The sequence below is a fragment of the Hydra vulgaris genome, chromosome 15 (genome assembly GCF_038396675.1).
Source record: "Hydra vulgaris chromosome 15, alternate assembly HydraT2T_AEP".
NCBI lineage: Eukaryota > Metazoa > Cnidaria > Hydrozoa > Anthoathecata > Hydridae > Hydra > Hydra vulgaris.
This window is the reverse complement of record NC_088934.1, coordinates 48,278,240-48,300,447: the sequence shown is the minus strand read 5'-3', so window position 1 is coordinate 48,300,447 and position 22,208 is coordinate 48,278,240. Positions and strand designations below refer to the sequence as shown.

General features: G+C 26.9%; 1 protein-coding gene across 1 annotated transcript; it reads left to right on the top strand.

Annotated features, from left to right (window-relative positions):
- The first annotated feature begins 1,563 nt into the window (after positions 1 to 1,563).
- LOC100207452 (docking protein 1) lies at positions 1,564 to 15,458 on the top strand. The gene is made up of 4 exons (XM_065818965.1): positions 1,564 to 1,792; positions 4,275 to 4,581; positions 7,035 to 7,263; positions 14,591 to 15,458. The coding sequence occupies exons 1-4, from the start codon at positions 1,703 to 1,705 to the stop codon at positions 14,880 to 14,882; spliced, it is 918 nt and encodes a 305-aa protein (XP_065675037.1). The 5' UTR covers positions 1,564 to 1,702; the 3' UTR covers positions 14,883 to 15,458.
- The last annotated feature ends 6,750 nt before the right edge of the window (positions 15,459 to 22,208 follow it).

Below are 22,208 nucleotides of genomic sequence, written 5' to 3'. Positions count from 1 at the left end.
TGTTGCTTTTTTAAAGCAGGTTTTAAACACTTTTCTGTTTTTTAAACAATTTCTTACAAGAATAAAATATATATATTATATATTTATATCTTTTATATTTATTTCCACTGGGATATATAAATGTACACTACCGGTCAAAAGTTTGGATTCACTGGATAAATATATTATTATGCACAAAAAAAAGAAGATTTTTTTCATCCTATGTGTTTATTTATATTGTTTACAGTAAGATTAATTAACTTTTTGCAAAGTAAGAGATAATTTAAAGATCATGTAATATATATATATATATATATATATATATATATATATATATATATATATATATATATATATATATATATATATATATATATATACATATATAAATATATGTATGTTAATTAAGTTAATATTACTGCAAAATATCTTCAAGTATTAAAGCAAAATAATAATTATAACAGCAAAGTATACCCAATTATAACAGCAAAGTATACCCAAAGAATTCATTATTATAATGGTAATAAACATGTTTCCGCTCTATGTTATATCATAAACATATACTCTATGTTCACAAATAGATGTCTGTATTAATAAAATTTTATAACAATTACCTAAAATTAATGATCCGCTAGTTTTGAATGGAAGGAGCTTCAATTGTCGAAGAAAATTACGCAAAGTTAAAAAATAAAGCAAGTGAACCCAAACTTTTGACCATGCGTCGTCCGGGGACGTCCGTCAGACATCTTACGGACGTCTGGATGTCCTCCGGACAACGCGTGCCCACTGGAATATATATATATATATATATATATATATATATATATATATATATATATATATATATAAAGTTGTATTATATGCCATGTGTAAGTTAAAACAAAATTAAAAAAATTCAAACGACCTCTGTTAAAACTTTTTCATGCGAAACTACATCAGACCTCAATAATTTTTAATTTTTTTCGTAGTATTATTACAAATTTAATGTGCTATAAGTCTTTTATCCCTCCAGATAGAATATAGCAAAACTAGCGTGTTTCAACCCCACCCTCGTTGGTACGGGCTTATGCGCAATTTAACTAAATTAAAATACTTTACAAAATAATTCAATCGAGATACTTTGAAAATCAGCTAAATATAGCAACTGTTAAAGTCAAATTTAATTAATTTATTATGATCGTTAGAAGTACGGTAAAAAAACACTTTATATCTTTTTAATTACTTTTTTTGTCTGTCAATTTTTTTAACATTCTCTCCTTCATAGAGATTGCAGTATTACTTGTTGTTTTTATTAGAATCTAAAACAATAAGTTGGATTTGTTGTTTTAAACTATTACAATACCTTCAACGTTATTTGGTTACTTTATTACTCCACTATAAAAACTTAACAGCAAAGTAAATTTCAACTTATAAATATAGTACAAATAATTCAAAATTTAAGATATAAATTTTGAATTATTTATACTATATTTATAAGTACATCATTATAATATCTGCGGAGAAAAAACAGCTTAAGGAATTTAGATTTACATTCCTTCATACATTTGTTTTAATTATTATATAAAGCTTTAAAGGATATTTCTTTAAATAGGTTTTGCTTATGTATTAAAATGGTGAAAAAAAGTACATATTTATCTAAATAGAATTGCTCTATTTTTGATGGCGATGTTTTTTTCTATTTATGATTTGACTTAATTATATATTATTTGTATGAAATGAAAGCATGACATCAATTGATAACTACGATGATCTTGTTAAATGTGGCTACTTAGAAGTGAAACTGCCAAGAAAGCATAGAAAATTTGGTACGCAAGTAAGTAATTTGTTGTATATATATATATATATATATATATATATATATATATATATATATATATATATATATATATATACATACGAATAATAACATTTTCTTTCGATTGTAACGTCATTAAGGTATGAGCTTATGTACGTTCTACGGAGTAAATTTCTTCAATGGATTCCGTGCCACATTTTTTAAACTTTGCTTAGTGTTCGTCTAGTTAGGAAATGTTTTGTAGTCTTACTTTTAAAAATTTTTAATCAACCTAAATATGTTTTAAGAAGTAGAAGGATTTAACTTTATTATAGCATGTTTTTTTTTTCAGTTTTTTGAGTTTTCTTTGAGTTTTTTTAAACATCGCGTTTATATTGTTTTTCTCAATTTTTATATGTATTTCTAAATAACTTCCAAATTTTATTTTAAAATATTATGTTGCATACCTTCCATTTTCCCTCGCAAAATAGGTATAATTATTATCGGCTATTTTCACCATTATTTTTGTTTTGGCACAGCCAAATCACTTGTCCTTAACTTTCAAATGCAATTGGTTATTATGCGAATACAATCAATTAATATTGTGACCGAAATGTCGTTTTATTTCGAAATAACGAATAATTTCAAAATTAATCACAGTTTTCTTAAAGACTCCTTGTTGTCAACTTTCGTTACTTAAATGCACATAACATTTTGCAAAATGATCCGATCAATATAAGGTTTTCACTTTTGTAAATTATGTTAATGTAAATTATGTTAATGTTAAATTTAGCGGGTAGAATGAAATAGTTGTGACAATGTTTATTATTTTACTCTTAATTCGTTTTCGGAAAATCTTTTTGAAAATATTTTTAAACCATGTTGTAGAGAATACTTTTCTGAGTAAGATGATGTCAAATTTTATTTTTGATGAAAAAAAATTTGTCATAAATATTTAAGTTTTCGTATGCGTAATAAGAATCTTTTTATTATTTTGAAGAATTAACTTACAACACTCGAAGTTAAATTTGATATCATTAAACTTAAAAAGTTTACTGGTATAACTTTTTACGCAGATCAAGAATCTTTTTTCAAAATTAAATTTGCTATTTAGGAAAAAAAGTTGTGAGTATAAAACGGAAAAGGAGAGTTGTGGGGTTGAAAAAAAAAACGCTAGTAATAAGTGAAGCAATAGCTCACTTCTTAAATGCTGCTTTTTTAAATTAAATCTCTAGTGACCAATAAATCTCCAAATAAATTTTATTGAAAATATTTTTCAATGAAATTTTCCTTAATTTAAATGAATGGCTTTTACTGACTGCTTTTATTAAATGATTCTAATGAATTTTGAGGTAAAAATCTAAAGAAATATAAGAAGAGGTTGCAAAACAACTGCAATCAGCCCAATCACTTGCAGCAGCTTTGCAACAAATGTTTCGTATCCAACACATCGGCACAAAAAAAAAAAGAAAAAGTGTTGGTATGCCAAGATTCAAATGGGAGTGTCTTAATAAACCTGAAATACATGAAAGGTTGAAAGATGCTGAAAGTAAAAAAGCAGCAAAGCAAGCTAAAAAAACAACGCGAGGTTAGCTCTAATGGCGAATAACAGCAAATAAACCAAGCAAAAAGTCGAATTAAAATATTAGGTGTAAACCAATTAAAGTGTAAAAAGTGCCGAAAAGTTTTAGGCGAATCTTCAGCAAGTCAAAATATGAAATGGAACCAATGTGAAAATTCAAACTGCAAGGTTTGGCTATGTCAAACATGCATTCCGAAGCGATACGTAAAAGGCGCTGAGTTTTATTGCACCAAAAAGTGCCGCTGAAACTGAAAACTCAACTCAACCTCTAGTACCTAAACGTACTAGAGGTTGAGTTGAGTACTAAACGTACTAAACTTTTAGTACTAAGCGGCTAAACATCATCACAAGAATAAAAAAGTTTATTTTATTTGATTTTTTAATTGTTATTACTGATTGCTTTTTTTAAATGTTATTATTGATTGCCTTTTTTTAATAAAGTGTTGTTTTAATTACACATATATTTGCGTATTTCATTCTTCCCGAATGTCAATGTAGGAAGGAATAAATTTTTTTTTAATCAAATAAAGTTTCACAAAAAAATTTAAATTAAAAGATTATTTGATTTTAATATATTTAAATATAGCTCAATATACTCTACAACGTCTTTTTTTTTTTTTAAAATTTAAAAATCTTTTTTACGTAAAAAATAAATAAATAAAATCCTTAACTATTCCATTCGACCACATTTTACTCTAATAATGTAATGTTTAAACTATTAAAAATTTTTACACACATACTTATATTATTACATTTTGAAACTGCTGTTACTTATTTAGCAATAAAAAATATCCTATTTGTATGGTATTAGCGTTTTTTACTTATTATGGATTTAATTTTGAAATTTGAAATGAAGTTTTTGTTACTTAAACAATGAATTTTAAATATGAGTTAAAAGATTAAAATATAAATCTTATTGAAATGATTTTTTATATTTAGGCCTGGAAGCAAAAATGGTTTTTATTACGTCGAAAATCTTCTCGAGGAAATGCTCGATTAGAATACTACAGGTCTGAAGATAGTTGCCTACATAAACATAATAAAAAAGTTTTAGATTTAACATGCTTGAGAACAATTGATGAGTTAGTGTATTCACGCAGTCATCGAGTTTGCTTCAAACTAATATTGAAAGATTTTTTTATACTGTTAGCTCCTGATAAAGAAAATATTAGAGAATGGATTAGACTTATACAAAAACTTGTGTTTCCTCAGCCTAATATTACGGGACAGTTAAACAGACCTAAAGGTTAGTAATGTTTAAAATGTTTAAATAATTTCATGCTTAGTTTTATTAAAAAGGATACCCACCCTTCCTGATTTTTAAATAAAAACATTTGAAAACAGCTTTTGACAAAGTAGCTACCGATATAACAAAAATGGAAGCTTTCTAAAATAATTTTTTTTTTAATAAATAATTGTTGCTCTAGCCCCAAAATAAACAAAAAAATAGCATTTGTGATGGCCAAGATTTAGCAAAAACTAAAAATAAACTGTATTAAGAAACTTTAGTGACACATTTAGAATAGCGGCAGCGGTGTAGAGGTAGAGGGCTCACCTCATAAGCGGGAAGCGGTTCTTATAATTAATTACAAAGTTTACATAAAAGTTATTACCAACTCTAATTAAACCCAGCTTATGGGAGGCTATTACTTACAAAAAACAAAAATAATAAATATAATATTATTTATTAATTTGAATAAATTCTATTTATTATAAACAGTTGTAAAATTTTATTTAATAAAGTTTGGGCTACGTAACAATTAAGAAACAGTTTTAAAACTATCGAGTTTATTCATTCAGGTTGATTATAAAAGAAAAAATATTTTATATTAGTTTATCGCTCGTGCTTTAAGTTTTTTTTTTTTGTAATTCACCTCCCCAAAGGTCGAGAGGGCCACTACAGATGAGGAGGCTACTTGTGGTTATAACCCTCTCTCAACTCTATAAACTCCGAAACACGAACCTTGACGAACAAGGCCGCTGCGCGGTGAATCAAATTGAGCGCGGTACTACCAGCGACGTGGTGGGAATCGAACTCGGAACCGGTCACTTATGAAGTGAGCGCTCTACCACTACACCACTATCTCAAATTATTTCTGAAGAATTTTTACAGATTTATCAATTGGTGACACTTTTGTGTGTAAGAAAAAATTATCTTTGTATTTAAATATGTACGGTAAATTTATAATTAAATCATTTACTTCAATTAAGCAATATTAAAAAAGTGTACTAAAAAAGACTTTGAAAAGTTGCTAAAATGGTTCAATTGTTTTAAAAATTTTTTAAAAAAAAGTCTGCTTGATGTAATGGATGTTTGAGTAAAAACTTTTAATGAAACACGAGTGTTGGTTTACTGACCATATTTTCCTTGATGCAAATTCAGTTTAGACAAAAAAAGTTTAGAAAATTGGAAAAAACTTGAGTAAAAAAAACAACAAAAGTTAAAATAGCCTTAAAATAAGGTTGCCATTTTCCTCTTTATTCTGAAGAGAAAGCGTTAAAAAATTTTATTTTAACAGTTTTAGCGCTGCGCTTTCCTTCTGAAAAAAAAAAGAACAATGACATCCTTGCCTTAATAAAATAAACTGAGTATAAAACTGAAAAAAACTCTGAGAGTAAAAAGCAACTCATAACAAAACGTATTGGAATCACAGCATAATGAAACGAAAACAAATATAAGTAAGCGTTACCAGGTGAGAGAAAATAAAATACTATAATTCAAAACTAATGATACAAAATCAATTTATATTTGCAAGTCTGTTTTAGACGGCTTTTTCACTGTTCGTGCAGTCATTTACTCTCTATTACGCACTCTCTCTTAAAACAACACACACCAACATTTAAACAAATAATAGTGACACCAAGTTGTCACTATTATTTGTTTAAATGGACAGCTAAAAAAAATCTAAATAAAGCTTTATGAAATGATTTTATATAATGTACATTTATAAGCTGAAAACTTTTTTTTTCTACGTTACGTTGGTTTTCTCAAAGTCGAATATTTGCAAAGTAGTTGTCATTGGAAGACATTTTATATCTTGATTTGAATTCGAATTATTGAAACATTTGTCATAAATTATTTGAATTTTTTTTTTCCTCTAAAGTACTTAACTTTTTTTATTTTTTATTGAAACGCTTACACTATACATCTGCCTAATATTAAAAAAATTTGATATCATAGTTGAGTTTTAGGGGGTTTTTTGCTGTCTTTTTTTTTCAAATTTTTCACTGATAGATTAAAACATTCTGAGTAAGTAACAAATATAACAAACAAAAACTGTAGATAGAAGCAGGATGATTGCAAAATTTAAAAGTAAAAGTAAAAAATAAACTTCTTCTCTTTAAACCCCTTTCTCCTCTTGTAAACCCCTAACGTTCGGAGGAATTGCAAAAGTATGCATTAGTCAATGCAATAGTTCGAGAAAAAAATTGAAAAAATACTTTGAAAAAATTTAACTAATAAAATTCAATATATTTTTTAACTTTAACTGCGATATTTATATTATGTTTAAAATTTTCGTTTTGACAAAAAGTAATTTTCTAAAATACCAAACTGATTATTGAACATTTAGTAAATTCCTTTCATCGGTTTCAATGGTTTCAACGGTTTTAACGGTTTCAATGGTTTTACTTTATTTATTGTTCGGTACATTAAATGTCTCAGAATATTATAACAAGAAATTTTTTTTTCTTTTTCAGGAACATTTTTTGTCACAATAATAAAAACAGATGGATCAGAACGGCTTGGCTTAGCAGGAGATTATATTTTATCGATCACACAAAAAAGTATACAACTATATCATGCAACTTCGAACCTTTTGGACAACCCTGCTGTTGTATGGGATTTGGATGATATACCAAGATTCAGACTACAAAAGTTAAATCAACTGTACGATACTGAAAAAATTTTCACTGTAAATTTAGCCCGGTATATATTTAGTTTATACAATGTTTAAAAAATATTGGGACAGCAAAATAACCAGAGCCATATTAAGACATAATGGGGCGCTAAACCAGAGTCAAATGTGGGCCTTTGTTCCTGGGATAAACAAAGAAATAATTTTAAAATTAAGCAAGAAATATTTTTAAATTACCAAACAAAACTTTTTTACCTTAATGACAATATACTTATCAGTTATTTCAATAAACAAGTAGATAAAAAAAATGGCTGTAAAATTTCGATTCATCTATAATGTCTTGAAAAATTTCTTATGTTAAAAAAAAATAATAATATAAGAAATAATTCGATTTAGAAGTTTGTGATGTACTGGTTTAAACGCGTTTAGAAGCTTAGGCAGTAGAATCGACTCAGTCTCTATAAATTTTTGGAAATCCCTTTCAGAATGTCCTCTTCTTATAGGACCCACTATCCCACTTTCCCCTAATTGTTAACAACTGACAAATCAAAACTGTTTAATTCAATAATTATCATACATTTGATAACGTTAAACAACGTTTCCATATTTATTTTGAATTAAGGTGGTCCATATAAATTTACTTACCTTCATGATGTTCAAGGAAAAGAAAAAAATATTTAAGGCCAATTGTAAACTTCCTTGGTGCGATTCTAAATAAGAATATATTATGGAAATTTTATATTAAATCTATTGAAAATAAAATCTCAAAGAATAATTCCATGCCATGTTAGAATTTTTAAACTGTAACATGGCATGGAAATATTCATAATATAAAGACTCAATATTAAGTGGTTTAAAAACCATTTAATTTGAATCTTTAAAACATATACTAATTTTATTTATTCTTAGTTATCTTTCTTACTGCAATAATACATTTTTACGAAAAAATTTTCAAGAAAATATTATCAAAAACAATATTGTTCTAAATTTCTCTTTAAAACAGAAAAAAAACAAAACTTAAGTGGTTAATACTACAAAAAAGACATTTCTTCTAAATATTTCTATTAATTGCATAAAATAAAAAATATTTTTACTTTTACATGTTAATATTAAAACAAAAAGTAATTTTGAAGTTAACTTATAATATATTGTGATATATTTTAAAAATTGTATTTTACATTTTTTATATAAGTTTGATATAAACCGACGGTGACAGGGTTAACGGGGCTTGGTGATAAGATACTATATGTCTTCCTTGGCCATTTCTTAGAAATATACACAATCTATCTTATTAAAAGCATTATTTAGAAATTTCATAATCATAGTTTGAATTTTTTCAGAAATCATTTTAATTTTTTATGGTATAGGAACGTTATAAAAAATAAACTGCTGACTTTTTAACATGCTAAGGTTTTGAAAATTTTTTACTCAATTGAGCCGACTGTCTTTATAATATTTTTGATAAATGCCAATTTTGGTCTGACTTTTTTCTTCTTCCCCTCTACATCGCTTGTCTAAGCTTAAACTTGTCAGTCAATATGTACAAGTTTTTTTTGTTTAAAAATTATATGTTTCTAAATTTTGAGTAAAAAAAAAAAAAAATTATAATTATTTGGGTTTTTAAAGAAATTTTTAGAGAATACTTTGCTAAATTTGATTGATGTTGAGTTAGTAAAATTATAAAAAGAAAATTTTAGTAAAATTCCCTTCCCACCCCAGTTTTTACGCTTGTGTCAAACGATGTTTATTTATATATTTACACTTACTCATATGTAGTGATGTGATGTAACGGATGTATGCGTATCGGCTTACGGGCATTTTTTAATTTTGTCTTATAATGTCCTGTGAAATTCATCATCACTCTTTTCTGAAATGACCAAAAAAAATTCTTTTATGAATTATATAAACTTAGAAGCCAAATATTTACGTTTAAAGAGGTGGATTTTAGATTTTTAGCGTGCAGCAATGGCGTCTAAGCATGATGCAAACTCCAAGCTTTTGCTTATTCATAATTGCATCAAATGAGAATGTTTTATAAAATATTAAGACAACCAAAACATGTGAACATAATGAATGCCCAATGATTCTTTCTTCTCGCCCTCGTTAAAGAAGGTTTTTTTTTAAATTTTTTTGACTTCTCAAAGTAAACCAAAGCACTTTAATAAAGTTTAAATTTTATCTGAAAACCTCTAAATGCATAGAAATAATGATCATGTGAAATTTATAATCTTTTAAGTTTGATGGGGGCTAAATAATAGTTAAACTTCAAATGTAAAAAAAAATAAAAAAATAGTTTGTTAGTTAAAAAAAAGTTTTGAAAATCTGATCACTTTTTAATTTAATCCATAAACCAACTTGATTTAATTTATAAACAGTTGAATTATTTTCAAATGTTATAAAAGCAATTAAGTGACATTAGATTGTGGTTATAAAATAATTATTTGAAAAATCTAATTTATTTTAGTTAAACACAATACAATTTGGTTTAAATAATCAATAATTGGATTAATAGAGTAAAAAGGGGCAAAATAAAACACTTATTTTTATAATTAATGTTGATTTATTTTATAGTAAAATGATTAAAAAATTTTTTTTTTGTTTTTGTAGAAAAAAAAAGAGCTATATCCGAATATGAATAAAAAAAAAAAAAAAAAAGATTGAAAGTTTTGAATTTATTTGAAGAAAAAATGTTAAGATTTACCCGACAATTCGGGTAGAACGAGTTAAGGTATTGGTAATTTAATAAAAACAACTAATTTACAAATTGTTTACAGTTAATTTACAAAATGATTGGATTAATTTTCAAGAAAAAGAGATTTTACAAGTTTCGACATTTTTTTGTAAAATAAAATTCTTCACCAGTTTTATATTTTTTTAGTAAACATGTTTGACAAACCCAGCTTTTGCAAGTTTCATTTTCTTCAAGTTTTTTTTTGTATTTTTTGCAGTTTTTTTTTTGCTGTTCAGAATTGTTTAATTTTTTCTTCTTTGAATTTTTTGTTGTTTTGTTTTAATTCTTCAGCTTGTCGTAGCCTTTCTAGAATTTCAGCCTCATTTAGGCAATTGCATTCCACTTCTTTATTTCAACATTTTTTTTTTGTACTGACGTTTTAGACTCTAAAATGTTATTTTAAAAATATTTCAAGTTAAATTACAGCTTAATTAAATGCATGTCTTGCTATACTGTAATTGGACAAGTTGGTGTTTCAATAAGTTGCAAATGATGTTGTGTTGATTAAGATTTTTATTAAATTGAGTTTCACCCTCCTCCCAAAGATGGTGATTTTCAAGTTAGTGTCGGTTTTCAATATAGTCGGGTATTCGGGTATTTAACAAAATTCAGTCGGTTGAATTTTAGTTTAATGACTTATTTTTTTTAAAAAAAAGAAAAAAAAAAAAGTTAGGAACCAGTCAGTACTTGTTAGGAATTCACCCTCACCCCACCCCTCATTTTATTCGTAGAATCTAATGACATCCAACATCCTCCACATCTAATAGTTGAAATGCGTGGAGGAGTGAGTTGGTAAACATCAATTTGATATGAAATTATTCTCAATGAACGTTGGTACAACTTGATATGTGTGTTATGACTATCCAATACTAACATATGTTTGGAACCTGGAGTTTTTTAATTGTTGGTATAAATAATTTATTTAGCCATTGCATAAATTGTTTATCTTCCACCCATCTTAACGGTGAAGTTGTATATTCAGCGTTTGACGAACCGCCTAAACAACAACTTTTGCATAGACCCTCCTTTGACTTAAATATTCTAAATGGTGTAATACCCTAACGTAGTGTTAAACTATGATAAGGCTGTAAAAAAAAGTTATTTTGTAAACTTTTAAAAATAAATTTGCCACCCCTAAAAATAGTGCCGCCATGGCTTTACGCCCCCGTCGCACCACTCTTGGTGTCACTGGTCACTAATATATAACCATCTTATCTTTTTATGTTTCTTATAAGCATGCTATCAAAACGATAATATATTTAAAACTAATTGTTTTATATTCGTTATTTCTTTAAAAATAAAATAAATTTATTTTCTTATTTCGAATTTTTAAAATTTTACAAATTTACAATTATTTTACAACATTTTATTCATAATGTAGTACATTGAAAAATAAAACTCAGAAAATGTTCAAGGCTACCTGGAATTAACCGGTAATCTTCCCAATTGTATCTGTCACAATAAAGGCAAAAGATTTATGTACAAGAAAAAAAGTATTGCTTAGTCATGCAAAAAGGAGAAAGATTAAGGTAACGAGGGGCAAAATGAGACACTTAAGCTCTAATTTATCTAATACAGACATTCTGTTTATTTTGCCCCTCTTTGTGAAGCAAAGTGAGACAGATTTTTTTAATAAGTAATTCAAATAAATAATGATAAACAAAACAGATTCTTAAGAGGCAAGATAAATATTTTAAAATACATTACAGCTAATAATAAAACATAATATATAATCAAACAAATGTAATACATAATCAAAGTGTAACTAGTTAATCATATAATCAAACACACAGTCACTTGTCACATAAATCACATAATGCTTCACCAGTATTAACAGAAATTAACATCAGTCTGAATGTGCTCAAGTTGTAAATTTTAAACATTGACTCTGATTCAATACTTTTGCAGCCATACCCCATAATCCATTACAAAAGCATTCACAGTTTTCAACACTTAAACTTTTAACTCTTTCTTAACCCTTTCCTAATACCCATTTTCTATTTTTTGTTCTTTTAACTTTTTAGATTTTTCAGAGGATTCAAATAGTGATTTTCTATAAGGTGATGTTGTTATTATCTGTGATTCTTCTCCTTTTCTTGATAATAAAGTTATTTTAGAAATAGCTAAAATAAAAACAGGTTATTACTATATTAAAATCAATATTTTCTGAATATCCTAACAACAAAGGTAGTAAGGTGCTTGAATTAACTTGTAAATCAATTTTATCAGGTTTATGTAAGTTGGCATTAGAGCTTTTGTCATTATTAAACTTAATGTCTGGAATTATATCCCGACACAAAAGATAAATTCCAGATATACGAAAGCCAAAACAGGCAACTTCTACAGAGACAGCTTTACAATATGCTTTGGAGAATATACCTCTAAGTTGATCATTTGTTTTTTTTGTCCAGGATGCTCATGTAACCATGATCCACATTATATATTATAAAAAGTTTTGAGCGGTTTAAAACAACGGTTGTTGTTACACCTCGTTCACCACTAGTTACAGAAGAAACACAATGTTTTACAAAGTTTTCTTTTTATTGCTATAACTTTAACAGATTTATGAACAGTTGCAATGCCTGATTCATCACAGTTAAAAATTTGATGAGGTTCAAACTTGTACTTTTTCATAAAAATTTCTATATCATTGAAATAAATATTCATAGAACTGCTGTTTAAACCATAAACACAATTTAAAGACAACACTTAAAGATTTCTTAATGAAATGTCTGGACGTCTCTTTAAAAACCCACTTATAATCTTTAAAAATCTCTTCCTGCAACACCATTTACTTATTAAATGGATGAACTATTTTTTTGTTACGGAGTGCATAAAAATGTTACATTCTTTGAATGTAACTTTTTTTTCCACTCCGTAAGATAAAAAAACACTGAGAAAAATTAAAACAACAACGCATCGAAATTCGTAATTGTCATATAGCCAAGAGATGAAATGGTTGTCGTTCTCTTCATAAGATGAAAAAACACTGAGAAAAATTAAAACAACAACGCATCGAAATTCGTAATTGTCATATAGCTAAGAGATGAAATGGTTGTCGCTCTCTTCATAAGATGAAAAAACACTGAGAAAAATTAAAACAACAACGCATCGAAATTCGTAATTGTCATATAGCTAAGAGATGAAATGGTTGTCGTTCTCTTCATAAGATGAAAAAACACTGAGAAAAATTAAAGCAACAACGCATCGAAATTCGTAATTGTCATATAGCTAAGAGATGAAATGGTTGTCGTTCTCTTCATCTTCTTTATTTCAAAGTGACTCTAGATATTTTTTGTAACAATAAATAATTTATGAACACAGCAAAACTTTTAAAAACCATTAAAACAATAAATTGCGAGGTTAGGATTATTATCATTAGGTTTGTTGAGGAGATGATGGTTAAAATAATTTCAAAATTTGAATTTTTTCATTCGGATTATTGATATTTATGCTTTCTTTTAGTAGTTTAGCGTTTCTTTTAACTACATTTTGGTATGGTAGGGCACAGTGAATTGGGGTACAGTGAATAGGTTGATTCACTATGCCCAATTAATGATCTTAAAAATTAAATTCATGCATTTTTAACAGACAAACTACATAAAATGAATTTATTAGTTTTAAGTTATGAATAACAATATTTTAATAGTTTTTTAATTTTTTAATATATATTTATAATTTTTGTTATCAATATAATTCTTTTTTTTTCTTCTCAATTTTCAAAATGTCTATTTTTTCGATTTTATACTAATCTAATTAATAAAAGTATGCCAAAAGTATAGTGTACAGTGTCTTTATTCACTGTAACCTAGTACTGGGGCACAGTGAATAACGTAACACAACTCGCTTTAAACCTTTCTGTGAGCCTTTAGATAATAGATATTTGGGTTTTAGTGATTTATTATTATGAAGGACATATATCTCAATCCTTTCGCCATGAAAAAAATAAAATACATATTTTACCTTTTGCTCAATTTAAAAAATAAAAAAATCGGATCCACTGTGCCCCAACTTCCCATACTCTAAAATCAACCAATCATATAATAACAACGCAAATGCTGTTAAAAACTGAACTCTTGAACTTATATTATGAAATTTTAACAAACATACTGCTTGAAAGAGATTGAAATTTTAGGATTAATATTTGAGTTTTGCAACAAAATTTTTTGCTTTTCTTAAATAGTTTAAAACTCATTGATTTGAATTCAATTTTAAAATTTGTTTGTTTAATGACCATGTAACAAATTTTATTACCTCAAATAGAGGGGGTTGTAAATTTCGCAAGGTAAATTTCTAAACATAAAGAGAATTTAAGATTTAATTAAAGAGTTTTGGCCTTCTTTATGATCACGTAATCCTCGTAAACGAAGTCAATAGGGCAATATTTAAAAAAAATATATAAGATAAACTGGAATACAAGGAGTTATTTTTTTATTTGTTTAATAAAGTTGATGACTTATACAAAAAAAAAAAAAATGCTTTTTGTTTTTTTTCAAGAATTTAATTCATTAAACTCATTTCTATTAAATTGATTTGGTTTTAAATACATTGAAACAAAGCCAAATTAATATATTTATTTGAGACGCTTTAATCTAAAAATGTTTGTTGTAAGTTACTTATAAAACTCAAAAATATATATATTTTTAATATTTTTATTAACTTTCTAGGACGAGTGTAGCAAAAGAAGGAGAATTTCAGTTTTTAACACTAAATGGACGCGAAATCCTTGAAACGGTAAAGTCGCATATCCAGCAACGCAGTGCACTACACTACGATTCATCACAATCTAGTCCAATAAACGTAAAAACTACTCGTTCTAGTTTTGGAGTATTTGATAAAAGATCACGTTCGCACTCTTTTCCAAATCGATTTTATCGGCATCATTGTACTAATACCTCTGATTTATCGATGCTTTCTAACGGCTCACATTTGCCATCTTTCCCATCATCGCAGACCTAACCTGCATGTTTTTACATGATTTATACTTGCATACTTTCGTGTTCAAAAATTAATGTAATGAACTTTGTTCATTGAAAATTTCTAAAACAAACTATATAAAAATATATTTTTATACATATATTTGTGTGGTTAAAATCCTTGCTATTAGAAGGATTCCATTTTGATTCTAATTTCTTTATTAAAATTAGATTTCTGATACCGGTTTCTGGCAAATTGTATAGAAGACCTAATGCAATATTTTTTTCAATGCTTTTATTTTTTTCTAAATTTATTATCCTTAGATATTTTTGAAATATTATTCACATTTTTTGTTTGTTTGTTTCAAATCCGATTTCTAATACGTTACTTCAAAACGGTTTCTTTAAATTTTAAGTGCATTTATGTAAGTATATATCTTTAAATTTTGTGTAAAACCTTATTTCTCTAAATTGTTTTACGTTGTCTCAAAACTTTGTATGTTTATAACTGTTATAATATCTGTATATTCTGTGCTTATAGTTTTTGTAATTATTTGTACATTTTTTGTATATAGAAAACAAAGTTTCTGTACATTTTAAATAAAGAGCTACGTTTTTATGTTGTGTTTATGTTTTACCGAATGTTTTTTAAAAAACTTTAAATAAATTAAAATTTTTATTAGTTAATGAAAAAGGCGTCTACACGCTGATTACTTGTAAAAATGTGCATATGTAAACTTGTACTTGTAAAAATGTTATACCTATGTTAGTTAAGTTACATAATTTAGATACGAATCTTGTTAAAGTCAATATTTTAGGGATGCGAGTCCCAATAAAGGCTCCGAATTTGAAAGTCACAAAAAGATTATTTCTTCCTGAGTTTTGAGGCTCATGGACTACCTTTGGAAAATCAGGACTTTTCGGCCTCAAAAATTAAGACTTTTAGAGGAACAATCAATTTTTAAACCTAGAGTACTTATATATAATAGCGTCGAGGAATCCTGAACTCCGCAATAAAAAAATAAAAAAAATTGATTTCAAGTCATTAAATATGATTAACTTTCTTCTAACTGTAGATTATAATTCATCAAGCATTTTTAGAGCTCCTGGACATCGAAGACTAAAAACAATGAGACTACGGAAAACAAGAGATTTAAAGCCGGAGTTCCTTTGGAACTTTGCATCTCTGCTAAATTTTTATAAGTAATTGCTAAATAGGGTTAGTGGTTTTAAACGTGTTTATTATTTTGTTTGTAGATTTTATTTATCAACGTTTATCAACACATGTTATTTTATATTTTATTAAGATATTCTTTTTAATTGCATTAATACCATTGACTATGAGGAAAACAAAGTTTTTTTATAATATTTGATACTATAGCTGAAATAGTATATAGATAGTAGATGGAAGCGGAATGACAAAATGAGAATTTTATAGAACTAAATAGCTTTAAAATGTTTATATTTCACTCATAGGATAATAAAAAAACTCAAGTTACATTTTTTCAATGCATAACACAATTTTATATTTTTAAATATTTTTCTTTTTCCGTTTATTTAATATATTTAAACTTCAAAATCTGAAGTAACAGCATAATTTCAATGTTAAATTTTATAGTTTATAACTTTGTAATGAGCAAGTATAGAACCTCGGGTCTTTTTATTTTTTTATTAACATTATGCTTTATGTATTATTATATATTATTATGTTTTTTTATTATCTTTTGCTGTCCAAATGTAAAACGAATTACAAAAGAGTATAAGCTAGGCATTGCTACAAACATTTGAAAGCGCTACAGCTACCTTTCGCTTATTTCGCATATTTTGTACCAAGGAAGAGCATTTAAAAGGAAGTTCACGATTCCTTCTTTACCGATGTTTTAAAACTTGTCTAGAGGTGGTGTTGAACCACGGATCTCTAGGAAAGCGCAGTAACCACTGCGATACGGCTTTAAGGCTACATTTGTACAATGATACGGGGCGGTAAATTTTTATGGGCGGCTATAGTTTGAGGAGCAATTGTAAAGAAGTACAAAATGTTGAATAAATTTTGATAACAACGATAACAAAACAAACAAAAAAATTATTTACGTAGAGCCTTTTTAACCTTTACTCATAACGCGCATGCCGTATTGATAAGTGATAATCGCTGTTCATTGTTTATATTATTCAGTCACCGTAGCTTACTTAATTTTAACTACTATTATCGTATCTCGTGATAAGTAATTACATTTATGATACTGAGGTGATGTTGAATTAATGATAACACAATTATAACATTAGATGTTAGTAATAATATATTCTCAAGAAAACTAATTTATTATAATCTAGTTGTGATTTATATAAATTAAATTATTATAATATATGATCAAAAAATTTTATTTATTAATAATAATATAAAATTATTATATAAATTAAATATGACTTATGATTTATATAGTTATGTAGTATAGTTTAGCTTTTGACAAGATAGCAAATGATGAAAACAAGAAGCCAGTTGCACTCTGTGAGGCTCAAGAAAAAAAAAACTTCCACCTCCTGTAACTTGAAAGGTAAAAGTTTTATTAACTCTTGGAGTTTTAAGTTTTTTTCAACTTTTTGTAATAGCCTACTTGAAAAATATAAGCTTTGTAATAGCTACAGTAAAAGTCTATAAGAGTGCCAATATACTTTTAAAAAAGTATCATACTGATCTAGAACTCTTTTTCTAAAAAATGTCTTTATTTTAGAGGCCATTTAAAAGCATTGGTACTGATGCTCCAAAAACAATTCAACATATGTGTTCGTTTATGAAACAAAATAATTTTAAAAGTATTTATATACTATGCAGGTATAGTACTCAGAATTTCATAATGTGCACCCATTGCAATTGTTCTACAAAACGAAAATAGCTTTATTATAAGTAATTACATTAAAGTATGCATATTTTCATGAAGGGGACAAATACCCAAGCATATCTGTTTAAAATACGCCCTAAAGGGAGGGGCGATTTAATTTGTACTAGGCGCCAAAACCTTTAATGCGGTCCTGTGTGTGTGTGTGTGTGTGTGTGTGTGTGTGTGTGTGTGTGTGTGTGTGTGTGTGTGTGTATAAACATTTTAAAATTTTTATATAATGTATATATATACATATATATAGATAAATATATATATTTAAATATATATATATTTATATATATATATATATATTATATAAACATTATATAATATATATATATATATATATATATATATATATATATATATATATATATATATATATATATATATATATATATATAAACATGTTCTTATTTTACAAGTTTCATCATTAAAATAAGAGCGACAAGAGCAAGTAGATGACAGAAGTCTTGTCATCGTAAAATAAAAAACAAGTTAAAATAATATATTTAAGTAATAGTAAACGTAAAGTATTTTTACAAATTATATAAATTTACAAGTGCTCATAATATAAAATAAGTTAATACATAATCACAATAAATTCCGATAAATTGTAACAATAAAATAAATAAATATTAAATAAATAAATATTAAATAAATAAACTGTAACAGTAAAATAAATAAATATTAAATAAATAAATTGTAACAATAAAATAAATAAATATTAAGTAAATAAATTGTAACAATAAAATAAATAGATAAAGTAAAAAATAAAACAAGAGTTTTTTTAAATTTTTTTACAAACTTAAAAATACAAAAATATGTTTGTATCTGTTAATTCAAGTAAATACTGTTTAACTCTATTTTTAAAACAATTTATTGAGGTTATATTTTTCAGCTTTTCATCAAGAACTATGTTCGATAGACGAGGTCCTCTATATGAAATTAAGTAACCAGATTTTTCAAGAGTTGATTTAGGTAAGTTAAAGTTATTTAAAGAGTACCTTGTTAAGTATTTTTGATTAATTTTTAAAATTTGGGTATTAAAGAATTTTTAAACTATGTCAATTTGATATTTAAACATGAATAACATGTTTTGGAACAAACTAATAGAAATTAGGAGCTTTAATTTCCCAGAGGAACGGCTTGGAGTGGGCAAGTTTATTTACATTACATATCACTCTACTGGGTTGTTTTTGTTTAATGTATATATATTTTTAATGCTTATAGACAAATACTTGCCCAGGCAATATTACAACAGCTAATGCAGTTATAGTTACTTTACTTACTATGTGTTTTGTTTAATGCATAATGCCTATAGCTCCTAATGAGGATACAGCTCTAAAACTCAGTTTTATGGTTCTGAGGCCGGCTGGCAATTAAGTTTCCCAAACTCTGTGGTAGCTCTCAGAGAGGCTGATTCCATCAACAACTGTAAAATATCAAAGTACTAACAGTGCCATTAACGCATGGGTGGTGTCTCTGTTTGTATTTTTTATGTGCATTATTAAGGCCACATTTGGAGGCATGTTAGAGGCCACAATTTCTGATCTTCTTGCATGAGATTTGCTTACGTCTCATCTCAGGGCCACATTTGGAGCACTTTGTTACGGCTTAGGGTTTGAGTACTGTCTATGCTTTGAGTCAAGTTCTTTAACAAATTTAAAAATAAATAAAGTACCAAAAACTATAAAACACAAAAACCATTGTCATCACCAAGTTCTCTAAACCAATCATTCACTAATATTCGTGGTCTTCGAAGTAACTTTTGTTCTGTTGAGTCTTATCTCTTGCAAAGTTCACCAGACCTACTTGCTCTTTGTGAGACTAGTTTGAGTTCAACTGTCTCATCTTGTAATCTTAAAAGATTAAGCAAATAATTCAGCTTCGTCCTAAAGCTGAATTATTTGCAAAGAGCATTTCATCAATATAATCTCTCGATTCCACTACTTGCGTTCTATCTGATATAGCCGATAAACAGATTGATCCATCGCTTGAAATTCGTCACTCCAGCTGCTGCATCTAAATTGATTTCCTGGTAAGACTTTTCCACAGCTCGTGGTCCGGACAACATACCTGTTATAGTCTTGCAGAAGTGTTCTGCGGAGCTGTCATCTATGCTTTCAAAACTATTTAACAAGTGCTTCTCAGAGTCTTGTTTTCCAGCCTGCAGGAAAACGGCATCTGTTATCTCTACTTTCAAAGATTCTGGAGAGCAATCTTAATTATCTAACCAACGTTCCATTAGTCTTCTTCCTATCGTAAGCAAGGTTTTTTAGTCATTAGTTTACAAACACTTAATCTCAAATCTTAGATCTAATAACTTACTTTCTGATCATCAATGTGGATTTCGATTTTCTTGTTCTACAGCTGATTTGCAGTAATAACCGATAAATTTTATCGTGTATTAGGTAGAGATGGAGAGGTTAAGGCTATTGGTCTTGATATTTTCTAAAACTTTTGATAAAGTTTGGCATGCTGGTCTTCTCCGTAAGCTTTCTTTCTACGGTGTATCAGGTAACATCTTTAAGATTATTGAATCCCTTCTTACCAATCATGGTATAAAAGTTGTCCTCGATGGACAAGGTTCCTCAAGGTTCTATCCTTAGCCCTATATTCTTTTTAGTTTACATTAACGATCTTTCAAATATTCTCACATTGAAGGTGGCATTGCTCGCTGTTGATACTACCATTTATTCTTGAAGGTGGCATTGCTCGCTGTTGATACTACCATTATTCTTGAAGGTGGCATTGCTCGCTGTTGATACCATTTATTCTTGTCTTAATAATTCTCTATAAATCCCAAATCCGTCCTGGTATGGAATATATGCCATATCTGAGGCAGATCTTCTAATGATACCCTTTCTCTTTTAGACAAGGTAAAAAAATGTCTTTATTGTTAATTAAGTCTCTTAAGTCTATTGTTAATTAAGTCTGATATTTAAATTGTTCAATATATATATATATATATATATATATATATATATATATATATATATATATATATATATATATATATATATATATATATTTATATATATATATATATATATATATATATATATATATATATATATATATATATATATATATATATATATATATATATATATATAAATTATGTTAGTGTATTTTACAAACAGAGTGCTCAATATTCTTAAAAATCAGAGCAATTATAAATTAGTAAAAACGCTTATCTAATATTTAGTTTTCTTCAACGTTATGTTGAAGAAAACTAAAAATTAGTTTTCTTCAACATTAGTTGACGCAAACTATAAAAATGGTTGTTAAAGTACTATTAAGTGAGAAATTTATAAAAATATTATTATTTTTTATTTTAGCAACAAACTTAAACAAAAATCTAATATTACCAAATATCAGTTCATATAACAAGCCAAAACACTAGCCCTTATTTTTATCTGTTAAAAAAACCTAAAAAATTTTTTTTGTTTGTTTTTTTGTAAAAAATTAGTTTTTATCAATAACGTTAAAAATTTAAAAAAAAAAAAAAAATTTTTGTAAAAATATTTTTTTTTTCCATAGTAAATGCTATGTATATAAGTCAACTAGTCCCGTTAAAATTTTGCTAACTTACCCCAAAAACCTTTTTTTCAATATTTTTAGATGTTAAAAAACGGCAACTATTGAAAAAAATCTGACTGAAAATAGTAAACCAATTGTGACTGGAATTTTTACAATTTTTTGATAAAAAACTTATTTTTGATAAAACTAACTATTTTCATTGCAAAGTAAAAAAAGGAATAGATGTTCCAAAAGTTACGTTTTTATCCGAAAAACACGTAAACCCCAATATCCCCCATGCGCATGCGTGAATCCTAAAAATACTACAATGATTGATGAAATGGTCAATTATGAAGGTTCTATGTAATTTTTGGCACTCTCTGACAGAGACTCTGAAGATCAACGCAGTTCGTCAACTTACTCCTGCCGCTAATTAGCTCCCTATAAACGTAAAAATCTTCAATAAATATAGTTTATATATTATTCCAAATAAATGTTTTACTATATCTTGTATGTTTTTGCATCTTCTTAGTGGGCACTGAACATAAAAAAAATGTCTTTTGAACGTTCAAATAACGTTCAAAACGTTCATAAAACGTCTTTTTTACGTCCCGCGCCCATTGGGTTGTGATATGCTTCAATAAGTAGTAATTTATCGAACTGTTTCAAATCTTTTTTTCAAAAGAGAAAAAAAGTTAGAGTGGAATTACTTATACGTAGTCATAGGAAGCTCACAGAAGACTGAAATCAGTCATGTCATCAAGTAACTTTATACTAGACGTGTAGTACACATAAACAAGTCAGTTCACTTGTAATTGATGTGAATATTATTTAATATTGAAAGAAATTTTTCGAAAAAAAATTCTAATTTGATGTATAAATTTCCTTTTCTGATTTTTGAGTTTTCTGGCTATTTTCCATTTGGTTTTTTATCATAAAAGTTTCATGATAAAAACTAAGATTTTGAC

Excerpts from the sequence above, each read along its gene's own strand:
- LOC100207452 (XM_065818965.1), top strand. The coding sequence starts at position 1,703 with ATGACATCAATTGATAACTACGATGATCTTGTTAAATGTGGCTACTTA. Across the intron at positions 1,793-4,274 it reads ATAGAAAATTTGGTACGCAA|GCCTGGAAGCAAAAATGGTT; the intron begins GTAAGTAATTTG and ends TTTTATATTTAG. Across the intron at positions 4,582-7,034 it reads ACAGTTAAACAGACCTAAAG|GAACATTTTTTGTCACAATA; the intron begins GTTAGTAATGTT and ends TTTCTTTTTCAG.